At 40.7% G+C, this 26,101-nt stretch overlaps 1 protein-coding gene across 1 annotated transcript in view; it reads left to right on the forward strand.

The window, feature by feature from the left end:
- CPS1 (carbamoyl-phosphate synthase 1) overlaps positions 1 to 26,101 on the forward strand; it is a 188,391-nt gene that overhangs the window by 114,078 nt on the left and 48,212 nt on the right. Inside the window, exons 22-27 of the mRNA XM_070737805.1 lie at positions 2,040 to 2,181; positions 16,722 to 16,787; positions 18,145 to 18,208; positions 19,131 to 19,312; positions 21,126 to 21,320; positions 21,703 to 21,770. Coding sequence (XP_070593906.1) covers positions 2,040 to 2,181; positions 16,722 to 16,787; positions 18,145 to 18,208; positions 19,131 to 19,312; positions 21,126 to 21,320; positions 21,703 to 21,770 — 717 coding nt within the window. The remainder of the gene's footprint in view (positions 1 to 2,039; positions 2,182 to 16,721; positions 16,788 to 18,144; positions 18,209 to 19,130; positions 19,313 to 21,125; positions 21,321 to 21,702; positions 21,771 to 26,101) is intronic.

Below are 26,101 nucleotides of genomic sequence, written 5' to 3' on the forward strand. Positions count from 1 at the left end.
TTTGCTCAATTTCAGATTATCTTCTATTACAGGTATCAAATCACAGGTAGTGTTGCCAAGGAAATTTTCTCTCATGGTTATGATTTCTTGTGCCCTATGACTGCCCTATGAATAAACTTTTCTGTCTAGCCTGAGCCCTGGCATTTCTTGGCTGAAGTCCTAAACTGCCTGACCCTACTTAGCTTCTGATCCCAGATAAGAAGAGGCTAGCTGCTAGAGCTATATTATCTGCTATACTGTATCTGCTAAGAACATTTATAAAATACTGAACAGCACAGGCTTTGAAACAAAATGCTATCATATTCTACTGAATATTTTCTTTCATATTAACATAGAGCCATTAATGAGAATTCCTTGAGAACACTTACTTAATCAGAGTTAGATACAGGATTTATTTTTAAAATGTGTACTTTACATGTCTTGTCTATAAGGATATCATGAAAAACTGTATAGTAAACCATGAACTCAAGTCCATAATTTACTACATTAGTAAATCTAAGTTGATTTATATACTCCTGCCATTTGGCATGATTTATTCCTAATACATTTATCTGGCTTCCAGTAATCAATGAATTGTTTCCTAGACAATTGCAGAGGTACTGCTTAATAATTAGTTCTAAAATATTGCCTTGTTTATAGTTTCTCTTTTTTTTGAGGATAGAAACAGAAAGTATCTGTCTCTACCGTTATTCTTACACCTTACCTATTCTACAAGATTTCTTAAAAATTCTTAAAAACGCACCTGTAAGCTCTTTCATCACCCTGAAACTGCTATTTTACTTTTACAGTGATTTTACAATGCAACAGCTGTGCATACTTGAAGTTGGTAACTTACCATAAAATGACAATTTAAATCTAGCAATTATTTCAGACAGAAAGTATGAGAAGGTGGAATCCTTGATTGGTGCAATATCATGAAAGAAACCGAGCACCATTTCAGAAGTTTTCATGGGCCTATTTCATAATAAACTGATGTAATTAGTATACAGTGGTGAGCTGCTACTAGTTCACCCCGGATCGGGTGAACTGGTAGCGGTGGTGGGAGGCTCTGCCCACTCATCCAGATGTCTCTGTGCATGCATAAAAGCACTGTGCATGCAAATACTCCCAATAGCAAACAAGTAATGAAGATAATTGAAACTACCGGTATACAATATTAATATGTTGGTGAATGCACAAGTTGTTCTTATATTGAACGTAAAAATTGTTGGTGAAAAGGAACTTATGAGAAAAGAACTGGATTTTAGCAACTAGGGCATGGGAGTGAGGGTGGGTTATATAAAACTGGACACAGATAATGATATTTTAGGGGAAATCTTTACATATTAGCTTAAGATTAGGTAAAAAAAATAACTAAATACAAATATACGAATGTTTTATTAAGGGGATTTTATACTATTTTTATATCATTTTTATTGATTGTATGCCACCAGAGTCTAAAAGGAGTTGGACGGCTCAAAAATCTAACAAATTAAATTAAATTAACTATTGGGTATAGCTACCATTTATGCTTTTATTTTAAGAGTGCAAACTAAATTTTGTAGTGTAGAATGTTTTATGATGCTTTTTAAAGCTCTATCTTGATGAATAAATCATTAAAATGGATAGTCAATATAATCTTTACCTTTTTGGAATTGAAGAGTATAATATAACAGTGGAATAATTCCTTCCAGAATTGCTTATTTGTGAGAGATACCCCAGGAAACAGTTTTGAATCTCTTGACAAGCTACAGGTCAGACTTGACCTCAGAGAATACTACTTGTATCCCAGATAATTGGATTAGCAGCCAATTATTGTTCTGGATCACATACTTTCTCCAAGGAAACAGCAATATTTTAAGCACTCAGCAGTTTAAGAGAATGGATGGGATTTATTGATAAGAAAATATTTGAGTTTGGTTCCCATTCCCCAACATTTTCTCTGCTTTTCACTTTATTCCATGTACATATCATCCTCCCCTGAGGCTGAAAAATATAGGAGCAGAACATGAAACCTCTATCCATTATGCATTCTTTTTTATGTTTTATGTTGATTACAGTGACTCTGTTCCAGAAGAAAGCCTGAGGAGAGCCAAGCAGATCGGCTTCTCAGATAAGCAGATTGGAAAATGTCTGGGACTGAGTGAAGCTCAGAGCAGGGAATTAAGAATCAAGAAGAACATAATACCTTGGGTGAAACAGGTATAAATGCATACCTATTAACTGCTGCGGTTATTGCTATTTTGCTGTAAACATTGAAGATATAACACAAACTGGAAGTACGTACATTTGAGAATCATTTATATAGTTAACTTCTAATCTCTCAAGAACAGTGTTGCTATTTACAAGAACCGGGTTGCACAGAATGTACTCATACTGCCAAATTGCCCTGTTATGAGAATAGGCTATCAAACATTGCCGGAGAGCAGAAATAGAAGATGACATCCTCTATTCATCTCCAGCATATTGAATGCAACCTCTTGCACAGGAGTCCCCAACCCTTCACTACTGGGCCATGGTCTATTTGCAACTGGACCGTGTGAGCGGTAGGCCAGCACACATTCTTATAGCTCAACTCACATGGGAGGCAAGTCGGCTTGCACATCGGAGGTGGGTTTCAGCAGGTTCTCACCAGTTCTGGAGAACTGGTAACAGAAATTTTGAGTAGTTTGGAGAAACAGTAAATACCACCTGACTGGCCCTGCCCCCATCTATTCTCTGCCTCCCAGTCTACGGAGAGGGGCAGCATACAAATTTAATAAATAATAATAATTGGGAAGCAATGGGGATTTTGCAGTATCCTTACCCTGCCACGCCCACCAAGCCATGCCCACCAACCAACACCATGCCCACAAAACCATGCCCACAGAACTAGCAGTACATTTTTTGAGTCCACCACTGATGCATGTGCACACGCAGCTCAACTTATGCAAGACAAGCTATATGCACACGTGTGTGCACTGGGCCACCCTCACATGAATCAAGATGCACACATGTGCACCAAAACGCCACTCATGCAGCCTGGTTACCCTCTCTTCATCCCAGCTGGGCCGTCAAACTGCAAAGGTTGGGTACTGCTGCTCTAGCAGTTGTTCTCCTGCTTTGCATTTAAGCATTCTGGCTTCTGGCAGCTCAAATGCTTCTGTTCTATTTATCCTCTTCAAGGTGTCTGATTGATTGTCTAATGGGCACAACAGCAGAAACACCCTTTCACAATGATGGCCAACTTTGCAGCTCTCTGATCTTTACTGAAGTTACTATTACCAATTTATTTATTTATTAAGCTTAGGCAACTCTAGATGCTATGCAAACATTTAATAAAAATAGCATATAAAACATTAGAACAATAAAATAGAGGCCATATATTTAAAATTCGGACCATGATGAAGAGCAAAGGAGCACAGGAAGGTGAGTCATATCTCAAATATTAGCCATCTCCACACCTTCATTGGAGCTCAAGCTACTTGGCAGAACCATGAAGGTCAAAAGACTTTGGGGAGCACATTGTTCCAGCAGTCAGAAGCCACAGCAGAAAAAGTCTCTTCTTCTGGACCCCACCAGCCAAAATTCCTTGACTGATGGGGTCCACAAGAGTAGTGTTCTGTAGCAGAATGGTTAGAATATTTGCTTGGCAATCAAGAATCAGTAGTTTGAAATGTTCCAGAAATGATGCTGTGTTTGGCTGCCTGGTTTTTAGTCTGGTTTGCCATTTTGGCCTCTTTACTGAGTCCTTCCTAAGGGCCTGGAAAAGGCAGATGTTGCTGTTTAATAATATTAAAAGTATTCTCATAGAATGAAAGCTGATAAAGTTACCTTTTGCAATTGACTGATGGTGATTTTTGTCCATGCCAAAGGTGCTCCAAATGTTTTGAAATTACAACCAATGCAGCCTTTTATTATTGGTGCTACCTTTGCTTTCTTTTGCCACACTCATTCTACTTCTACTTCTGGGTCTTTATATTTTCTTCAGTTCTCTGTCTTCTATTCGACTGTCTCCAGGTACTGCCCCATCCACTAGGCGGACTTTGTTCTGTCATTGACATTTATTAAGTCTGGGGTGGCAAATGCTTGTCTGTTTTAATTCAAAAATCCAAGAGCTCTTTAATGTCTTCATTTTCTGTTGCAGGTAGTCTTAAACATATGACTGGTCACTTAGTGACCATACAAAATCACAATGGATTCCCCCAAAAGCTACTTACATCCTAGTTTGGAACTTATGACAGGGTGTTGTGTGGCAGAACATGCCTGTTTGAATTCTAAAATCCCAGAGCTCTTTAATGTCTTTATTTCCTGTTGCTTTATCTATTTTGTGGTCCCATCAATTCTTACCAGGAGGCAAACTATATTTCTTGAAGATATTCCTAATGCACCATTGTTGCTACTTTGTCATACCATTATTTGTAGTCAGTCTGTGCAATCTTTTTATAGCAGCCAACAAGGTGGTCTACTGTTTCTTCAGCATTTTTTGCAGAGGTGGCATTTTCTGTCTGTTGCTGTCTTCCCAATTCTGGCTTTTTATGCATTTGTTTTTAAGCCTGGATCCAGTGCAGCCAGAATTAACACTTCTGTCTCTTTCTCTAAGTTTCCTGCTTTCTTCAAGTTTCCAAGCATTGCCAGGTCTTGTGGTTATTTACATATTAAATATGAGCTATTTAATCAATTTTAACAATAAATCTACTAGTTAAAATACTAGTTTTTTTCAAATGTCCCAGAAAAATTTGAGTGATCAGTTCTTGTAGTACTTTTTCATCTAGGTTGCAATTGATAGTAATTAAAAAACAAGCAGTTGTCAAATGTGAGGAAAAATGATGAAATAGGACACTGATGTATTTGTTTTAAAAAGAAAGGGAAATTATAAAAATAGAATGGAATAATATTTATGCTGGTTTCTAAACCAGTAGTCTTTCTCTTGACAGGGCAATATTATAATCACTATAATCACTATTGCCAGTTTTACATTTACATTTTTAATGTTTAGGTTTTTCTATTGTTGCTTTCATCATGTTATAAACCACCCAGAGTCACTTGATGGGTAACATATAAATTTAATAGACAGATGATAGATAGATAGATAGATAGATAGATAGATAGATAGATAGAGAGAGAGAGAGAGAGAGAGAGAGAGAGAGAGAGAGAGAGAGAGAGAGAGAGATATCTTACAGAAGCATCAGTGATTGACAGTGGGTTTTTTTAGAGAAAGATGAGAGAGCAGAAGGAAGGAGACTTGCTCAATAGAAATATTCAGGCTGAATACTTTGTAAACATTTCCCAAAAAAAATTATGTGGTTTAAAGTTCAGCTGTCATGACAACTTAAAGGTAAAGTGTGAAAATGTTCTTAGTCACAGCTCACAGACTATCTTGTGAGCCTTATGAATAAACAAGGTTTCTGTCACATATCTTCTTGGGAGTAGATCTCTAATAAGACAAGTATAGCCTGTGTTCATTCTTTAGAAATGAAAATTGAACTAATTCCTTATGTCCTCAGAGGCTGATTGCCTTTTGTATTGCTTCTTGGTTGTTTCAGATGATACTGTAAATAATATTCAGTCTTCCATTTGGGAACACATGGGACATTTTTGTGGCAGAAAGAAAGAAAAAAATACCCAAGTCTATAATTATCTTAAATGCTTCTCACTTTACTCTTTTTCTATCAGGTTAAAGAAAAGTTCTGAGTTATTAATCTTTCTCATATCTTGTTTCTTATCAGGCCAGATATGACGTGATCTGACTTGCCAAGTTTCAAATGCAACTTTTCTTTAATAACTCTCAGTAATGGATCTACTAATAGCCCTTTCACATTTTTATTTTCACCTAATTTCACAGTAACTGGGAGAGGGATCTTGGAGTTCTAATGGACAATGACTTTAATATGAGCCAACAGTGTGCTGGCAGCTGTCAAAAAACCCCAGTACAATCCAAGGCTGTATTAATAGAGGGATAGAATGAAGATCACACGAAGTGTTAGCATCATTTTATAATGCCTTGGTAAGACTATTCTTGGAATATTGCATCCAGTTTTGGTCACCACAATATAAAAAACCATGCTAAGGCTCTGCAGAGTGTGCAGAGTAATAAAGATGATTAGAGGCTGGGAGCTAAAACATATGAGGAAAGTTTGCAGGGAATGGATTTACTAGTCTACTGAAAAGAAGGACTAGGGGTGCAAAGATAGCATTATTCCAATATTTGAGGGTTGCCGCAAACAAGGGGGTTGACTTATTTTCCAAAGCACCTGAGGATGGACAAGAAGCAATTGATGGAAACTAATCAAGGAGAGAAGCAACCAAGAAATAAGGAGAAATGTTCTGACAGTGCAAATTAGCCAGTCCTCCTCCTCCTCCTCCTCCTCCTCCTCCTCCTCCTCCTCCTCCTCCTCCTCTTCTTCTTCTTCTTCTTCTTCTTCTTCTTCTAACAACAATAGCAACAATAATAATAAACAACTGTACTCTTTGGATATCATGGTTGTTGAGGCCCGAAGAGTACAGTTTATTGATATCGCTGTATCAGGAGATGGCAGAGTCAAAGAAAAGGAACTGGAAAAAATTACAAAATATTGTGACCTGGCCATTGAAACTACACGGATATGGATGAAACATGTAACAGTCCAACCCATTGTTATTGGGGCACTTGGTGCCATGTCCAAGAATTTCACAAAACACATCAAGAAATTGCAGCTTCCTGCAATAACACCAGCAGAACTACAAAAAGCTGTGCTACTCGGAACATCATATATTTTAAGAAGATACATGGTTGATACCTAGAACGCTGGCATTAGCACCAGTCAGTGGTATTTGTGACACATTTTAAACGTTCAATTGACATATTTAAGGAATAAAAGAGATAATAACAATAACAACAATTATAATAATAATTATAATAGCAAAATCTGTATATCAATTGCTTACAGTACTGTGCCTTTTTTCTTGAAAGAAACAATCACCTGCTAATTCCTGCTTCAATTTTTGCCATACAAAGTTTTTGAAGTAGACCCAGAGACAGGGTTCAAACAAATCGGTACTTTTTATTCAGCTCAGAGAACAAGTGACAGCTCAGCAAGGCAAGTGACAATTCAGCGAGTACCGACTGACTCTGCTTGGAGAAACCGCTTCTTTTATACATTTGCGGCTCCCGCCAAAGCAAGAGCCAGCCGCGTCTGAGCCAATCAGGAGCGACTTCCTGCTTCAGCTCAGACAGCGCTGGGAGACGGAATAAACTATTTACAGGAAATACATGGTAGCCATTTCAAGATACAACACCCCTCCCCTCATAGTTGGACACATCCATCACGAAAGCCACGTGACAAAGTCGTCCAATCGGTGGGGTCTCCGTGAAGCTCGCTCTGACCTGCGCAGTTCAATTTCTCCTTCGACACTGACTGTGGAGGATGGCTCGCCGCTGTTCTCCCGGTGCGGCGGACTTGGCCTGGCGGGCCCAACGAAGGCTTCGGAGGAGGAGGATGGCTCGGCGTCGCTGGATGGCTCTCCCTGGCCCGATAAGTCCCTTTGCGTGTCTCTTAATTCGGGCAATGTGTTAAAGTCTGTTGAAGGGGGAGAGTCCATGTCAGCGGGTTGTGGCAATTGATTTTCTGTTCGCTTCCGAATGTGGTCTATGTGTCGTTTCCACAAACGACCATCCTCTAGTTTTACTATATAAGTCTTTGGTGCATTTTGCTTAACAACAATTCCTTTCATCCAGTTTACACTTCCATCAAAACTTTTTACATATACATTTTGTCCCAAGTACATTTCTCTTTCAGGTTTTACACACATTTGATTATTATTAATACAGAATCTTGGGTTCAACCTATCTAGTGGTGACCTTAATTTCCTTCCCATTAATAACTCTGCAGGGCTTACATGTGTGTGCGAGTTAGGGGTGATGTGTTGGGTGAGTAAGAATTGGTCCAAGTTTTGTTGTACATCCCCAGGGCCTGACCTGCGCAATGCCTCCTTTGCCACACGAACGTAACGTTCTGCCAATCCATTAGCCCAAGGCGAGTAAGGCGAGATGAGGGCATGCCTGACCCCTAGGCCATCTAGGAACAATTCGAATTGCCTGGCTGTTAGCTGTGGCCCATTGTCAGACAGTAAGATATCTGGGCAACCATGGGTGGCAAACAGTCTACTCAAAACCTTGATGGTGGCACTTGTGGTTATGTTGTTCATTGCTATTATTTCCACCCATTTGGAGAACGCATCAACCACTATTAAGAAATACTGGGACCCCACTGGACCAGCAAAATCAATGTGGATTCTTGACCAAGGACCAGCAGGCTGCTCCCACTCAGCCGGAGTTGTTTTGGGGGGATTAGGCCGTGACTCTTGGCATGGTTCACACTTCGAAACCCAGCTCTCAATATCAGCATCCAGACCTGGCCACCATAAATGCCCTCTTGCTAGGCTCTTCATCCTGACAATCCCAGGATGGCCCACATGTAACATTTTGAGTACCTTTTCCCTTAGGCTTTTGGGGATGATCACTCTATCTCCCCACAGCAGACAACCCTTTACATAAGATAACTCAAGTCTTTTGGTTTTGAAGTCACACAATTCAGGTTTCACAGAATCATTTTGCCATCCCTTAAGTACACAGTTTACCACTTGTTTAAGGATTTGATCTTGCTGCGTGTGTGCAGCCACCTCTTTGGCCGTGGTTAGTGGGTTATCCTCGAGTTCTATCATTAGTACATCTGTGGAAGGAGCAGGGTCCTCCACTAAGTCTGTTATGGGGCACCTGCTGAGGCCGTCTGCGTGATTGATTTCCTTCCTCCCCTTGTGGGTGAGATCATACTGGTACCCTGAGAGGAAAAGAGCCCATCTGATCAGTCTTGGAGACATAAAAGGCGGAGTGGGCTTGTTGGGGGCTAGCAGACCTAGTAAGGGCTTGTGGTCAGTGACTAATTCAAAACTTCTTCCAAAAATGTAATTGTGAAATTTCTTTACCCCTGCCACTAAAGCTAGAGCCTCTTTGTCTAACTGGCTATAATTCCTCTCTGTGCTGGTCATGGTTCTGGAGAAAAGTGCTATTGGGGCCTCTGTCTTATTAGGCAGAATGTGAGCTAGGACTCCTCCTATGCCGTACGGTGAAGCGTCGCACGTGAGCCTAATGGGTAGTGAAGCACTATATTGGACTACCACACTTTTAGAAGTTAGTAATTGCTTTATTTGGAAAAAGGCTTCACGTTCAGTTTCCCCCCAGGTCCAGCGGGTTTCCTTCTGGAGTAAATGATGTAGAGGCTCTGCTACTGTTGCCTTCTGCTTTAAAAAAACGGAATAAAAATTAAGGAGGCCTAAAAATGCCTGCAGCTCATTCTTATCTCGTGGCTCTGGGGCTTCCCTAATGGCTCTCAGCTTCTCTGTTGTGGGGTGGATACCTTCTTTGTCTACTTTATATCCTAGGAATTCTATACTGTTGGTTCCCCAGACACATTTGTCAGGCTTGATTCTTAAGCCTTTATCCTGTAACCTCTTAAGTACTTCCCTTATTCTTTTGTTTACTTGTTCCTGGTTTTCCCCTGCAATTAAGATGTCATCAAAATATGGGATGGCCCCATTAACCCCTGACAATAGGCGTTCCATAATGCTCTGGAATATCCCTGGGGCTATGCTCACCCCAAACTGTAACCTCGTGCATTTGAAAGCCCCCCTGTGCGTTACGATTGTTTGTGCGTTTGCTGTTTGTTCATCGACCGGAAGCTGCTGGTAAGCCTGCGCGAGGTCGATTTTTGCAAACCTTTTCCCTTCCCCCAGGGAGTGTAGGAGTTGTTGTACCACCGGGATGGGGTAGGGGTGATGTTGGAGGGCCTTATTAAGGGTAGATTTATAGTCAGCGCAAACCCTTAAAGAACCATCTGGCTTCAGAGGCGTAACTATGGGAGTTTCCCATGGCCCTTGTTCCACAGGGACCAAAATACCTTGGCTTATAAGTTTATCAAGTTGCAGGTCTAGTTTGGGGAGAAGCGGAAGGGGGACCCTGCGAGGTTTTAGCCTGACTGGTGGGACCTTGGGGTCAATGGAAAATGATATAGGGGGCCCCTTATACGATCCTAAGGTGGGGCTGAACACTTCGGGGAACTCTTGCACAAAGTTAGGCATATTATCACAGTTTACATTACACACACCCGAAATTTCAATCCCCAAAGGTTCCATCCAAGCCAACCCCAAGAGAGAGTGCTTAGCCCCCGTTACAATAAGCATGGGTAGGGTACATTTGACATTCTTGAATACAATAGGTACATTTGCTGTTCCCAGGACCGAGATTACCCCCCCTTGAAAATCTCTGATCACTAAAGAGGTTTGTTTTAGATCAGATTTAGACAGATTAGGCATATACAGTTTAAACTTCTCCCAAGGCATAATGGTATACCTAGACCCAGTATCAAGCTCCATCGAGCATGGTTGGTTATTTAGTAACAGTGAGATAACAATTTTGGCCCCTTTTTTTGTTGCCGTGTTATTCACGGAAAATTGAGTGTTACCTCTATAGTAGTCGCGGTTAGCGGTTGAGTAGTTCCTTTGACCCGAATAGCGGAACGGTCGATTTTCTCGCGGTTGGGGGGTCTGGTTTTGTGGTCGTTGGTGTTGCGGTGTGGCGAATGTCTCCTCTGGTGCCGTTGCTCTGCATGCGATGGCGATGTGGCCTCAACGGTTGCAGCGGCGGCATGTGGCGTCTCGGAAGGGGCATCGATGGCGCTGGTGGTTTCCCCAGCAGCCCGCGCAGGGGGCTGGGTGAGTAGCTCTGTGGTGTCTCGGCTGGTCTTGTACCAGGAAGCAGTTGTCCCCGTTGTGAGCTGGTTGGCTGGGGTCGTCTGATTCCACGGCGCGGGGAGACGCGGAGTCAATCTTGGCGATGAGTTCTCGCCTTCCGTGTTCTTTTAATTCTCTAGCTGCTGCGTCGGCGGCTTCTGCGGTTTGCGCTAGTTTAATTACGGTTTGTAGAGTCGGCTCGTCTTTGGTGAGGAGTTTGTTCCTCACCGTGGCGCTTCTCATGCCAAAAACCAAGGCATCGGTGAGGCGAGCTTCCGGGTCTTTAAACTTGCATTGTGCAAGCACCGTCCGAAGTCGCGTTGTAAACTGGTTGATTGATTCTGTTTCCTTCTGAGCCATCATAGAGAACTGATGCCGAAAAACCATGGCTGGTTTGGTCGGTTTGAAATGGCTCGCTAACTTGTCTTGTAGGATGTCCCAAGCGACGGTTCTTGCTGGCTGCGGGTCGGTGAGAGTCTGGGCGAGGCCACGGATTTCTGGGCCGCAGTAATTCAGAAAAATAGCCCGTCTGCGATGGGCTTCGGCGTCCTGTATCCCTGCTGCCTCGAAGAAGATCTTGAAGGTAGCCATGTATTCGTCCCAGGACGTTTTTTCGGGGTCGAAGAGTTCTGGAGCCTGGCCGATCTGGACTTTGCTCATGTTGCACGCGATGTTTCTTCCGTCCGTTCGTCGCCAGTGAAGTAGACCCAGAGACAGGTTTCAAACAAATCGGTACTTTTTATTCAGCTCAGAGAACAAGTGACAGCTCAGCAAGGCAAGTGACAATTCAGCGAGTACCGACTGACTCTGCTTGGAGAAACCGCTTCTTTTATACATTTGCGGCTCCCGCCAAAGCAAGAGCCAGCCGCGTCTGAGCCAATCAGGAGCGACTTCCTGCTTCAGCTCAGACAGCGCTGGGAGACGGAATAAACTATTTACAGGAAATACAAGGTAGCCATTTCAAGATACAACAGTTTTGATTCCTGTCCTTTTTAAAATAAGGTTCCCATTTAATTATTGGCCCTGTGAATACTTATCTATAATTATTTCAAGCTACCTCTACCGCAAGCAACAGTTTCACTTCCTGATTAGTCAAATCCAGTCCCTGTTTTCATAAACAGTTTTCTTTAGTACTTACAGTGGACCATTGACATGCTAACTTGTGATTTTATTAAATCTGTCTAGAAACACCAAGACTGAAAGAGAAAAGCAAGTCTTATAGGTATACTGTAGTAGGTATATAGTAGTAGGTTTATATCCTACAAAAAGTAAGACGCCAAAGCCCAGTTAATAGAAGCATTCTGTCATGGAATGTCCTGACTTTGATAGAGGTATTCAAGTGCTCCAGCAGTAGTCTGACTTCACTTCTGATCTATGAAAGGCCTAGTCTGAAGAGTCTGATAAAAAAATCTACCATTGCTGAAATGCTCAGGGCCTATTTTAAGGGTGGACTACTTTTGGTGTACATGGAAGGGCCTGTTTTGAGTTCTGAGTGACAAGAGTCCTTTTCAAGGTCAAAAGGTTTTACATCTATCCAGAAAGCCAGCTTCCTGGCTGACTTTGTCCAGTACTACAAGCCAAGCGGCCTCTTTTCTAGTGGATATGAGACAATTAAGGGCTGTTGGCTATTCTGGAAAGTTACCAAAACACCCTGGGAAAGAGGCAATGGCAAAATACTTCCATAGTGCTGCCAAGAAAATTGTACAAGCACATCTGTTCAATATGCTTGAGGGAGCCTTTATATTTACAAGCAAGTCTAGCTTTTATTTTCAACAACAGAAGTCTCTCCTAGATAATAACTTCCCAGATTCAAACTGAAAGTGGGTGAAAGAATGCATGACTGGAAATAGTTGAAGCTTTCCAAGTAGGCATTCTGTGATTTAGCAACTGATCTAAATTATTTTTAAACCAGCCTTCAGTCTTGGGTAAAGTGACCAGACGTCCCGCTTTTGGTGGGTCAGTCCCGATTTTGAACGATTTGTCCCGCGTCCCGGGGTGTTTTTTAAAAGTCCCTCTTTTTTGAAAGAATGCAGGATCAGCTAGGGAGTGGCGGGAGAAATTTACACGGTTTTTATTTTTTCTTCCTTTTCATTATTCTAAACCACCTGGAGTAGCCTCATGGTGAGACAGGCGGATGATAAATTAACAAATAATACTAATAAATGCATCCCTAACTTTGCCTACGAACCGGCAAATGAAACAGCAGCTTTCCAAAGAGGCACAGAAAGACAAAGATAAAGAGCCAGCCGAGAAGGTGACTGCAGCCAGAGCGGCTTTGGGTTCCAGGCTGGCAGGCAAAAGTGAGCTCGGAAAGCGAAAGAGAAAGTGACAGCAGCGAGGCGGAATCCTTGGGTTTGGAGCTTAGAAGTGACATGGAATGGAGCTCCACCCAGCCACCAGTTTGGAGGCAACAGTTCACTCCAAGCCACCACCTCGTCTCCCTCACCTCCTTGGAATCAGGGCCCTGTCCTTATATGGAATACAGTGAACCCTCGAGTTTCGCGTCCTCAAGGATCGCGAAAGGGCTATTTCGCTAGTTTTCAACCCGGAAGTAAACTCCACCATCTGCGCATGCGTGCCCTTCCACGCATGCGTAGATGGTGGAGTTTCCCCGCCGGGCAGAGGCTTCCCTGGGTCTTCCCCCTCTTGCCCCGGTAAGACCCCAGCGGCGGTGGGCTGGAGCGCGAGCTTGGGGCACCCTAGCTCCGCTTCCCAGCTGGGAAGCGGAGCCGGCAACAGCGTGGGCGGGCGGGCGGCGCGCGCGAGCTTGGGGCAGCCTAGCTCCGCTTCCCAGCTGGGAAGCGGAGCCGGCAACAGCGTGGGCGGGCGGGCGGCACGCGCGAGCTTGGGGCAGCCTAGCTCCGCTTCCCAGCTGGGAAGCGGAGCCGGCAACAGCGTGGGCGGGCGGGCGGCGCGCGCGAGCTTGGGGCAGCCTAGCTCCGCTTCCCAGCTGGGAAGCGGAGCCGGCAACAGCGTGGGCAGGCGGGCGGCGCGCGCGAGCTTGGGGCAGCCTAGCTCTGCTTCCCAGCTGAGCGGATCTGGGGTTTCCCCAAGCGCGCGCGCGTTGCTGGGGCCGCTCCCCAGCTGGGGAGCGGAGCCGGGGTTTCTCCAAGCGCGCGCGCGTTGCTGGGGCCGCTCCCCAGCTGGGAAGCGGCCCCAGCAACGCGCGCGCGCTTGGGGAAACCCCAGATCCGCTCCCCAGCTGGGGAGCGGCCCCAGCAACACGCGCGCGCTTGGAGAACCCCCGGCTTCGCTCCCCAGCTGGGGAGCGGCCCCAGCAACGCGCGCGCGCTTGGGGAAACCCCAGATCCGCTCCCCAGCTGGGGAGCGGCCCCAGCAACGCGCACGCGCGCTTGGAGAACCCCCGGCTTCGCTCCCCAGGAAACCCCAGGCGCGAGCAACGGGGTGGGCGGGCGAAGGGCGGGCGGCGGTGGAAGTAAAAACACCATCTGCACATGCGCAGATGGTGTTTTTACTTCCGCACCGCTACTTCGCGAAAAATCGATCATCGCTTGGGGTCCTGGAACGGAACCCTCGCGATGATCGAGGGTTCACTGTATACCCAAAAGACATGGGGTGGCTTTGAAGTGATCCTGCAAGCCTCCAGACAGCACACCCTGAAATGGGTCCACTCAGGTAGGCAGGGAGGAAAGTCTTTGTATCCCCTGGCCACAAAGGCTTCTGGTTACAGGAGGTTTAGCAAAGCCCGGGGGGCCTTTGATCCTCCTCTAGCTCCTTCACCTGTGGCAAATGGTTGCTTGAAAAAAACGAAGATGGGAGTGTCAACAGACTTGGAGGCAGATGAAGAAAAGTGGGTTGTAAATAAAGAGTTTCTTAACATTTTAATGGGTATTTTTGTTCGTGGCAAAAGTAATGCTAGTTAATTAAATAAGTATTTATTTCCTAGACCAATTTTTTAACCAAGAACAGCCGCCTTCCCCGTCCCCCGGCAATGGTGTCCCACTTTACCTATGTTAAAATCTGGTCACTTTAGTCTTGGGCATACCTAGCAGTACATAGCCATAAATAGTCATCTGGCCTGCTAAATAAAACCAATACAATTCAATATTGTGAACATTGCAGTTGTTAGCCTATAGGATTTGTCTCCTGTGACTTGTCACCAAGGGATTTTTTCCAAGATAGTCAGCTGTCTCTTTACATTGTTTAATAACTGACCATCAGTCTACTTCAGCATGAGATCATTTCACATTCAATCATGCATATTCTTTGTCAAAATAACAATTAACATTAAATAAATTTCACTTAATGAAAGGAAAATTTGCTTCTCCACCACTTTGAACTGAACCTTCTTTAGTTTTAAGCATTGAAGTAAAAAAGATGATCCATTTGTCTTTGTGACCAAAATTTGTGCAAGTCCTTTTGCCTATCATTTTGTAGGATAATATTTTAAGTATTCAGATAATTTTAATATTTTAAGTATTCAGGTTATTTTAATATTTTAAGTGTGCAGGTTCATTCAAGTATTCATGTTGCTGTTCAGTTAAAGGTTAATGAAATCATTCATTCATTCATTAATTCATTCGACTTCTATGCTGCCCACTCCCAATGGACTCAGGGCGGCTTACAACAATATAAAAAAATACAGAACAATATAAAAGAAGTTGAATATTAAAACAATAAAACCTCATTATGAAACCTACAAAGACAACAATAAAATGAATGCTCTCTGTGCTTCTTCTCTCCTTCTTTTAAATAGATCATTGACTTCTCTTGAAGTTATTAGAGGATCCATATACACCTAAAACCTTGTTGTCCAAATACTGTCCCCTTTCTTGCTTTCATTATATTCTGGTCTCATTAAGATGGTGCTCTTGGTTGGCAGCATTGGTGACTGCAGTGTTCCTTGAATGACAAGCATCAATTTATCCTTTGACAAGTCTCTCTCTGACTCTATGTCTGTATGTGTGTCGGGTGGGGGAGGGGAGGAAGAACAAGAGAGGGCAAGGAAGCAAAAGATATTTAAAAAGGAAATTTATAGAGTCAGATAAAGATATTGTCTCTTACAGAGTCAGACTGTGTTCTACACTTTAAGAAGCAAGATGCATATAAAGAGTCAAAAGTTACAGAAGTAATATGGACCCCTGAATAACAAGCTGCAGCTGATCATGGCATAGGTTTAATGTTAAAACCACCTTGACTGCTGAGCATTAGCTTTGTTCACCTTAATTGAGAGCAAACCCCATTGAATAAAGTGAGACTTCCTTTTGAGAAATTAGGAATGTATTTATCTACATGAGGCAAAATGGTAGCTTATTAGGTTAGGTCTGTCCACAGCCTAAGAATGTAGGTTTTTGAAACTTCTAATCCAGATATCAAGAAAATAATTTGAAAGTTTCCTCCATAACTATTAAGCATGATTTTACCATGTGAGAAGCAAAAGAACTTCTGATCCTGCAAAATGAAATATTGTATATCTATGCTCGCAGCTGGAGGGAGCGGGGAATATTCTATTACCTGAAGTGTATAAAGCAGAAGGATGGTGAATGGTTAAACTTACAGCTTTTTTCTGCAGAAAACCCCCCTAGTCTTTCTTTTTGTTTTGATTTAAAATGAGACCAATGCTGCTGTGTGGAGAAGGATCAGCCAACCACATTCCAGGCTTATAGTTGATTCTTTGTCCATATTAGACAGTAACTTTGACTCTTGTCTTATTATTTGAAGACTTTGTTCTTGGGCAAACCTTGGCGGTCTTCACAGCCTCTTCTGCAAACATATTACGGCATATAGGCATCAGCAAGGAGGTAATGAATTTCAGTTAATGCTTAAATTGAAATTATTCGGTTAAAATAATATTTGGCTGATGGTTACTTGTGTTGTGTCAGTAAGTACCTCTACAGAGAGGTCATACACACACACACACACACACACACACACACACACACACCCTGGAGGGAAATAGGACAAGCAAGGAATGGTACTGCAGGAACCTGACAAATAGTTGTTGTTTTCATACTGACAATTCTCCCCTTTTGCAGATTGATACGTTGGCAGGAGAATACCCTGCTGTAACTAATTACCTCTATGTAACTTTCAATGGCCAGGTAAGTGCTGTCATTTATTAGGTTACAGCTATTGTGTATTATGATGTATTTTCTCCCATTAGTATCTACTGACCTTGCAACTCCAATTCATTCACTCTGTAGGCAGTTATAGTTTACAGCAGTTGGCAGAAACATAATCCCATTGGAGTATAGGTGGAAATGTTTTTTCTATTATTTTTATTGAGCAAGTAAAAATATAGCTGGGGGCATTAAAGTCCTGTTGAACAAGAAGAGTAGACAGATAAGGAATGAGAGTTTATCCTTGGCATCACAGTTTTGTCTTCTGTGAATGACTATAATAATATACATTCTTTCTCTTTGCTGTAGATGGCCAAAGAATGATAATGATTAGTTATTATTTATTAAATTTGCCACCCATCTCATTTCAAATTGACTCAGGGAAACTTACAGCCAAGGATCTTAGAGATATAAGTTTTATTTTCTAGTTTGCACTGTGGAAGATTCATTTCTTTGGGAAATTTAATCTCTTATTTGTAGAATCCAATACATTGTAAGTGCAATGGGTGGTTCTGTCCCATCTCATTCCATGCTGGTTATTGACAATGAATTGTATAATGAAAAAAGCTAATTCCCTTGATTTTTGTACAAATGGCTTTGATAAGGATGATTACTTCAAGAATTTGGTAACATTGGAGGAATGGAGCGGAATGGTTTTCAAGTGAATGACAAGAGTTTAGCTGAAGGGATAAATTCCTTACATAAAGATTCTGTAGGTAGTATTCTTTTCCAGGATTACCCTTTTTCTAGCATGCCTCTGAGCCATTAGGCATCCACAAAAAATACTAGAGAACCGTAATGCTAAATGAATCTGGGATTTATGTTTGAAAGAGTTTCAAACCAGTAATTAATTATTTAAGGGAAAGGCAACTGAATAGTGAAAGCAAAAGAAAGAATGGAGGCCATTGTTAGCTAAAGAAGCTGAAAAGGACTAAAGTACTGGAGAATGAAGTACCTACCATCAAAATTAGCAAGATGAATCGTGATAAATTTTCAGCCGAGCATGGCAGAGACAATTAATTTTTATGCAATATTCTTGTAGGCTGAACAGTAATTAGCCTAGCCTGAGTCAAGACCAGATGAAATGGAAATCAGTTAACATGGGTTGTCCCATAGGTCTGTGACAGTGGAGGTCAGAAAGAGAACAGCAGTCAATGACAATAACAGACCAAACACTTCTTTAAAAGGACCCTATACTAAAAATAAATAAAATAACACAAATGTGAACAAATTAAGCCCTTAAAGTTTTATTTTTAGATGAGTAACTATGAGCTAGAAATGTTTTATTCCCATGAGCCCAGAGGATATTGCTGAATTATTTTATTGTATTCTATTTTAGGAACATGATGTAAAATTTGATGACCATGGAATGATGGTGCTGGGCTGTGGACCATATCATATAGGTAAATCTTGCTTCTATAGCTTCTCCACATTTTTTCAACTGAGAAGCTTCATTAGTTGGAACTCTCTTGCGTAATATCTTTTATTTTAGTACTTGAATTCTATATGCCAAATAATTGCCATTTCAGTGTTCTCAAACATTTTGTTTTGTGGGTTTAGAATGAAAGAACCAGATGGAGAACTTTTAATAATATAATTTAGAAATCCAGACAAAGCTTGTACAGAAATAAATCTGTAGGACCATGAAGATATGATGATAGTAAATGGTCAAAGGGTCTTCTCTATCTCTTCACTTTTTCATAGCAATACCCCCTTTTGATTTATCTGTCTTTATACTTTAACAGTCTTGATACTTATATGTATGGCATTAACTTTTATTTCAAATAGTGTTAACTAGTATTACCATTTACTTGGGATTTGAAATGACTAAAAATGCTTTTATATTTCATTGATACGTATACTACATATTTTGAAGGACAGCTTCTCCTGAATCTATATCTGATTTCCTGAACTTAGTGCACAGTACATATATCTATATATGAAACCTGCTTGGAAATTCCACCAAAAATGTGGAGCTCAAATGTAAGACCAGAACCTATAAATATTTTCCACAAACATGGTGAATACCTGGGCAGAAAATATATTTATTCATTATGTTTTAGCTATGGTTTTAGATGAACATTTTCTATTAAGCCTGACCCATCATATGTTAAATTAATTTTAAGAAGCTGCTGTTCAGTGGATTTATTAACTATCCAAAAATTCACAAAGGCACTTCATTTATCAAGGTAATACATATTGTCAATGGATACAGGCGTGATGTTACAGTTGCAAACTTCCGTCCTCTGACCTTGACATAGCATTTGCTTTTTAAACCTCCAGCCTAATGTTATTTGTTAAAAACCCCAACTCTATTTTTGGCAGGAAGTAGTGTGGAGTTTGACTGGTGTGCTGTTTCTTGCATCCGTACCTTGCGTCAGCTCTCCAAGAAGACAGTTGTGGTAAACTGCAACCCAGAGACAGTGAGCACTGATTTTGATGAATGTGACAGGCTTTACTTTGAGGAACTATCGCTTGAGAGGATCTTGGATATCTACCAACATGAGGTAATTCATTTTAAAAATGGTCCAAATATTTTCAATGTAAGGAAGCTCAAGACCTCATAGAATAAGCTAAATCATTTGTCAAATCAAAGTTGTATTTCCTCTTTTAGAAGGGCATTTCTTAAAGTTACTAGTTTTAGATACTGACACCATATTTTACAACAAATAGTTAATCCTAGTAACTGTTCAATAATGAATGCCAAATAAATATATAACTGTGTTTCAAAGATGACATATTGCACAATTCTTATAAGCTAATTTAATTATTTCACAGTTATTTATGGCATAAATTGCCTTGCCCTTGCTGAGCTTAATTTCAACCTGTGACAGTGAAAGCAATTACACACGTGCTTAATTTTATGCTTGAGGACAATAGTGTTGATATGGATGTAATTTTTCAAATGCAAAATATAAACATAAAGACAATCACAGATGCATATATAAGTGGCATTATAATAACTTCATAATAAGTGTTGACTTTTTGTGATAGTCTTAGGGCTCCTTAAGATTATTATATTTTTTAAATGTAAATTGGTGGAAACAAACAAACATTGCCATGTTTTTGAAAGTTTCTCTACACTTGTTTCTTACCTGGTTGATCCTAAAAGGTTACAATGCAGTTCATAATACCTGCTTAGTTTTGTCCTTGTTTTCAGGGAAAACAGTGGAAGAGTTCTCAGCTTAACTATGTAAGAGAGGCCATTTGCAAATAAGTCCAACTGTTTTTTTGAAAAGATAGAGATGGATCATGTACTAAAGATTCATGAATCTTAGTTTCATTAAGAGATGCTTCTATGGTTAAGGGCAGGGGTGGGCAGCAGGCAGGACAGGATGGAACACAGTTCCACCGGTGGAAATGAAGATGTGTGTGCGGCTCCAGCTGATCAGCGGCTGTCACTTCCTGGATTACTGGTCTCGGTTCAGCTCTCCTGTTTCCCCCCTGCTGCTGTGTCTGCGCTCCTTGCTTTTTTCCTCTTTCCTCCTTCCTGACCTCAGACAAGCTTCCCTCTTTCCTGCCCAGCTCCCCTCCAGCCTCACGTGGCCACCTCCAGCCTAAGGTGCAAGCAGAAGCAGCATTTATGCTTCTGGCAGCACCTGTTCGCCTAACTACCCAGCCTAAGGCGGGGGGGGGGGGCAACCCAGGAAGGAGAGTGCGGGAAACACAAAGCAAATTTTCACCCCAGTGAGTGACACTGGTAAGGTTGTAAGTCGAGGATTTAACAGTTCACTTGAATGATGATGATAATTCAAGTCACTCCCACCAGACCACATGGCCGGCAATCACTCCTACCCAGTCGCATGACCATAAAAGCACACCCACAAAATAATCCATACCCACAGTGTGGCAGTAAAAATTTTGGCTGCCCATTACTGGTTAAGGGGATATAAGGATGGATATCATTAAGCCGCCCTAAGTCCGCTTGAAGAAGGGCGACCTATAAATTCAATAGATAGATAGATAGATAGATAGATAGATAGATAGATAGATAGATAGATAGATAGATAGATAGATAGATTCCCGAGCTATCCATACTATTATGGGATCTGTTCAAAAGAAAAATAAGATTTCATCATATTAGCTTACTGCCATCCATTTAGTTGCACTGCTTAGATATACCAAATATGCAGCTGCAACGAGTACCCAATCTTTTTGGACAGACTTTGGTGGGGGGAGGTGAAGGATTCTGCCAAAAGCAAGACAAGTTTCTTCCCTTGCTTCCAAACATTTCAAGAGACCGTCTGTTGGGGAAATGAAATGCTGCAATTGTTAGCAAATTTTGTATGTAACACTTTGTGTTCTCTGGATTGCTCCTAGGCATGTGATGGCTGCATCATCTCTGTAGGAGGGCAGATCCCAAATAACCTAGCTGTGCCACTTTACAGAAATGGAGTTAAAATCATGGGTACCAATCCACTGCAGATTGATCGTGCAGAAGACAGATCTGTATTCTCAGCTGTTCTTGATGAGTTGCAGGTGGCCCAGGCACCCTGGAAAGCAGTCAGTTCTTTGGTAGGTAGATCTATTTGGAAGCTGGGCTAGTCATTAGCTGAAGCCAACATCCATGACATAATTTTATCTGCTTAATTGTAAAGTTGCATTTATTCTTTGGCAATACTGTAATATAAATAAATAACAAAAAGCCTCCTTTTGCATAGGGAGAAATTTCAGCCACTCCAATTTATCAGAGGGTTTCCCTTAAAAAGGTAGAAAGACAGAATTATCAAGAGGATTGCAAGTCATGGGTATGAGCCTTATTGAAATAGCAAATGTTGGAGGATTCAAGTTTTCTGCAGATATATCCAAATGCCTTAATATGAAAATCTTCAGGATGGAGAAGGTTGAGTTTAATGTTACCAGTATTATAAATAAAGTATATTTTCCAATTCTATAGGAAGATGCTGTGGAATTTGCAAAGGCGGTGGGCTACCCTTGCTTGTTGAGACCTTCTTATGTTTTGAGGTAAAGCATGTTCTGTTAGCACAAGTTGAAATTCCTACATTGATTGATTGTATAGATTGTAATACTAAGAGTGCCATACTTAACAGTTTCACCATTCAGCAACTGGACATCTAATTAATGTAGAGACTGGCATATTTGTCCTGATGGTTGCTTTCTTAGGAAATATGCCTTTTAGATTTAACCCTGCTGTTGTGTTTTCATCTACTATACACTTGTACTGTTTTGGGTGTAATGAAATGTAACAATCAGCATGTAGCAAAAAGTAAACAAAATGAAAAAAATCCCATACTCATAGTAAGAACCCCTCAAATGAAGAAAAGTCAAGTTTTAGGAGGATCAAATAATGGTTCTAGTTCCATTTCTGGTGGTGGCTACCCAGATGTTTCTAAAAATTCAATGTGCAGCACATAAAGGCAATCATGCTCTTATACTCTTTGACCCCAGACATATCTGGCATGCAGGGGATGTGATCCAAGGATTGACTAAATAGTGGCAAAATGAGATGCAAGTAGAGGTGCAAGAGATGGAAAATACAGTATAGAATATAAGGAAAATCAAGAATACAAGAGTTAGGAAAATGAGAAGGAAAATATTACATAAGTGGTATTACACACCTGTTCAACTTGCACATTTTCAGCAGAACGTTAAAGGTATCTGTTGGCATGGGTGCCAAAATAAAGGAGTGTTTATGCATATGCTCTGGGAATGCCCAGTGGTGCAGAACTTTTGGCAAAAAGTGCAAGAGGATATTAATAGGATATTAAATATAAGATGGACGATTACTAAGGAAATGGCAGTATTAATAAAAAGTAGTGAGATGGGAGAATACAGAGAAATAAAACAAGCAGCGATAGAAAGCGCTCAGGCGGTAATAGTCTTGGGGTGGAAAGGCGCGACAAAATGGACAATGTAAAATTGGTATAGGTATATGGTGGACCACATTCAATTCAAGATTATGGATAAAAGGATGAATTCGATTAATGAAACTGATTTGCAACAGCTGATGGGGCGATGGGACAAGGTAAGACGATATATGGCGAGTAGGATCCGAGACCAAGGAATAAGAAACAAGTTGGAATCATTCTATAATATGTAAATAAATATTTCACTCTTGGGTTTAAATGATTTATACAAGAAATACCCCCAACTGGTGGTGGGGTATGATTGATTGTCTGGTGGTGGGATCACTGAGCATATGTTATATGTTATATGTTGTGTGTGTGTTCTATATTATAAAAATCAATAAAAATATTAATTAAAAAAAATATCTGGCATGCTAAAGGTCATTTACTCCAAATATAGCTACTTCAGAGAGGGACGTCTTCGGAGAGGGGCGGCATACAAGTCTAATAATAATAATAATAATAATAATAATAATAATAATAATAATAATAGATTAGATTAGATTTATTGGATTTATATGCCGCCCCTCTCCGCAAACTCGGGGCGGCTAAATAATAATAATAATAATAATAATAATAATAATAATAATAATAATAACCATAGGTATTAACATAATTTATCCATAAACGTATGTATGTGTATATTTGTATATACATGGGAGAGAGTTATTGGACAAATTTGTATACATATGATACAATAAACATCTAATGATATTTATTTCCACTCCTTTTTAATTTCCTTCTACCATCTTTGCTTCATTTTTTAGTCCCATTTACCTAGAACTTATTCAGAGCCATTCACTTTCTTGTTCTCTACTCACTTGCTTCACATTTCTCTGAGCAAATCAGTTTACACAAAGGAAGGCCTTTCATGATTGCTACTGACACTATGGTGTATCTGATGGCATGACTGACCAGGCCTTAAGAGCTTATACTGAGAAATTCTGAGGCCTTTTATGGCTTGAAACTCAAGCTGAAAAACAACAGCATCAAATTGGTTCCTATAAATAGTCCAAAAAATCTCTCTTTCCAATGCCAGGAAAGGATGATTTCTTAACTGGAAAATTGAGTTTTGTAGCTTCAAGGCCCTGGAAAGTACTGGCAATAAAATGATCATTCTCTGTAGCTAATGCTTCTACAGATGGGCTTATTTTGTTTATCTGATCAGCAGCTTATTTGATCTCTCAAATATCCATGACTATGTCCATTGCATAACAAGGACATATTGGGACAATATCTATCCTTTCCTGACTCATATAAACTTTACCTCTGGCTACTAATATCTGGAAAAGCAGCACCTTAAATAATAAATATTAATTAAGTTGCATATATAGAGATTCTACATATTATCCCCCTCCCCCAAAAAGGAAGGATTTATTTACAATTTATTATCCTGTTTTAAGGAAGCTGGATCCTACATCAAGTTTGAACCAAGTTTGTAGTTTTTCCAAACCAGAACTTCTATAAAGCAATCTAGGAAGGAACTCTGTCAATTTTGGGCACTTTTTTTTTGTAAAAAGTTTTTTTATTTTTTCACATATGTTCATAAAAATGTCAATGCATATACCTTACAAACATTAGATGTCAAGGTCTTCCTCGAACACGATGGATGAACAACAGCAAACATAAAAAACAGTGTCTAAATCCATGTTCCCAATCGTTTCCATATCCATATTTACACCTTTTTCTTAATAAATTATCAGTCTGCATTCAAATCTCATTTTCTCACTCCCCACATATACTTTCCATCTCTCCCATCTACCTTCCTTCCCCTCTCCCCAACCTTCCTTCTTTCCTCTCTCCTCTCCACCTTTAACCTTTTCCAAAAAAACTATTTCTTCCCTCCCCTTCTTAGCCATTCATTGAGTGATTTCTACTTTAAATAAATTTTTAAAAAAACCTTTTTACTCAACAGACTGTTAATATAGTATTTTAAAAAACCCTTATTTCCTTAGTATTTTTTCCTGTTTTAACATCATCTCAAACATATTTATAATTATCATTCTTAATTTTGGTATATACTTTAATAATAGTGTTTACTAAATCCATGTAGTTCTAATTTCATCATCCAGGTTAAATTATTTTTTATGTTTTGTATTAATTATATTCTTGACCCTAACTACATTCGCTTTCTATCAACCTTGCTCACGAAGGGGCCGCATTGAGAAGATGGCATGCAGTCTGCCACCCAGGCGGCCCCAAGCTCTGTGCTCTCCCACACTACAGGCATCTCTCGGTGCGGCAATGGTGCCCCAAGTAAGTCATGGCTTTGACAAGGCCATAACTTGCTCGGGATGCCATCACCGTGTGCGCCAAGAGATGCCTGCGGCATGGGAGGGCAGAGAGCAGGCAATGCGGTCAGAGCTCGGTGCATGCACGGTTTCTGCTACCGGAAAGACGTTCCCTACCGTAGGGAACAGTCCTACCCCTGCTCTTTGTGGACACTTGCTGTGCTTTCTGTACATTTAATATTATTTTGTTCTTACATTCCTCCTGAGCCTGAATCCTGAAGAACTACCTCTAAATGTCAACAGTCTTCAGCATTCTGGTAATTTATCATAGCATGCTATTAACTCATAAAAAGTGAGGAAAGGAGGAAAAGCCCTTGTGAATGATGATACCTTTGAAACAGCCCTAAGAATGTTCACATTCTCAACCCTCATCTTTCCACTTTCATTTCTTGCTGCCTCTTAGAAACAGGTATATCTACATCATGCTGACAATATTTTGAGTTCGACTATTTGAAAATGACCCCCACCCCATTACTATTTTCTGTCTAATACATGTTGTGGCAACTGCTTTTCTTCCAAGACATAGTTGACAAAAACAAAGAGAGGCAGTGGCAATGAATTGGATTAATGTGCAGGAATATTCTAAATATCCTTCTCCAAAGCTTAATGTAGCGAGGAGCTTATTCATAGATGAGAGGATTAGAAGAGAAATAGTTTGCTGAGCAAGTGCTAATGGGTATTGAAGCTTTCCAATAAGAAAAGTGAACTATCAGTCTGAAGGAGGCAACCCGGATACTGAATGAAGCAGAAAGAATATTTAAGCAGGAAAAGGCAGTTATGCCAGTACTGTAGCTAGGCACTATAAGGATGTGTGCATAAGGCCTTCAACATTCAATTAATTATGAATTAACTTTAAATAATTCAATCACACCCATTTTTAAACTGGTTTTTTACAGTAGTTCAAATATTTCTAAAATGTAAAAGATTAATCTACGGATTATTTAAAATTGTTTTGAAAAGAAATTCTTATCTTCACAAACGTATTTAAAACTCCACACACACCCCTGCTCAATTGTGTTTAGTTCTTGGAAATTACCTGGGTAAACCCTTGCAGTTTTCTTAGCAAGGTTTTCAGAAGTGGCTTGCCATTGTCTACTTCCTAAAGCTGAAAAAAAGTGATTGGCTGAAGTTGGCTTTG

This window comes from Erythrolamprus reginae, chromosome 1 (assembly GCF_031021105.1).
Source record: "Erythrolamprus reginae isolate rEryReg1 chromosome 1, rEryReg1.hap1, whole genome shotgun sequence".
In the NCBI taxonomy this organism is placed as follows: domain Eukaryota; kingdom Metazoa; phylum Chordata; class Lepidosauria; order Squamata; family Dipsadidae; genus Erythrolamprus; species Erythrolamprus reginae.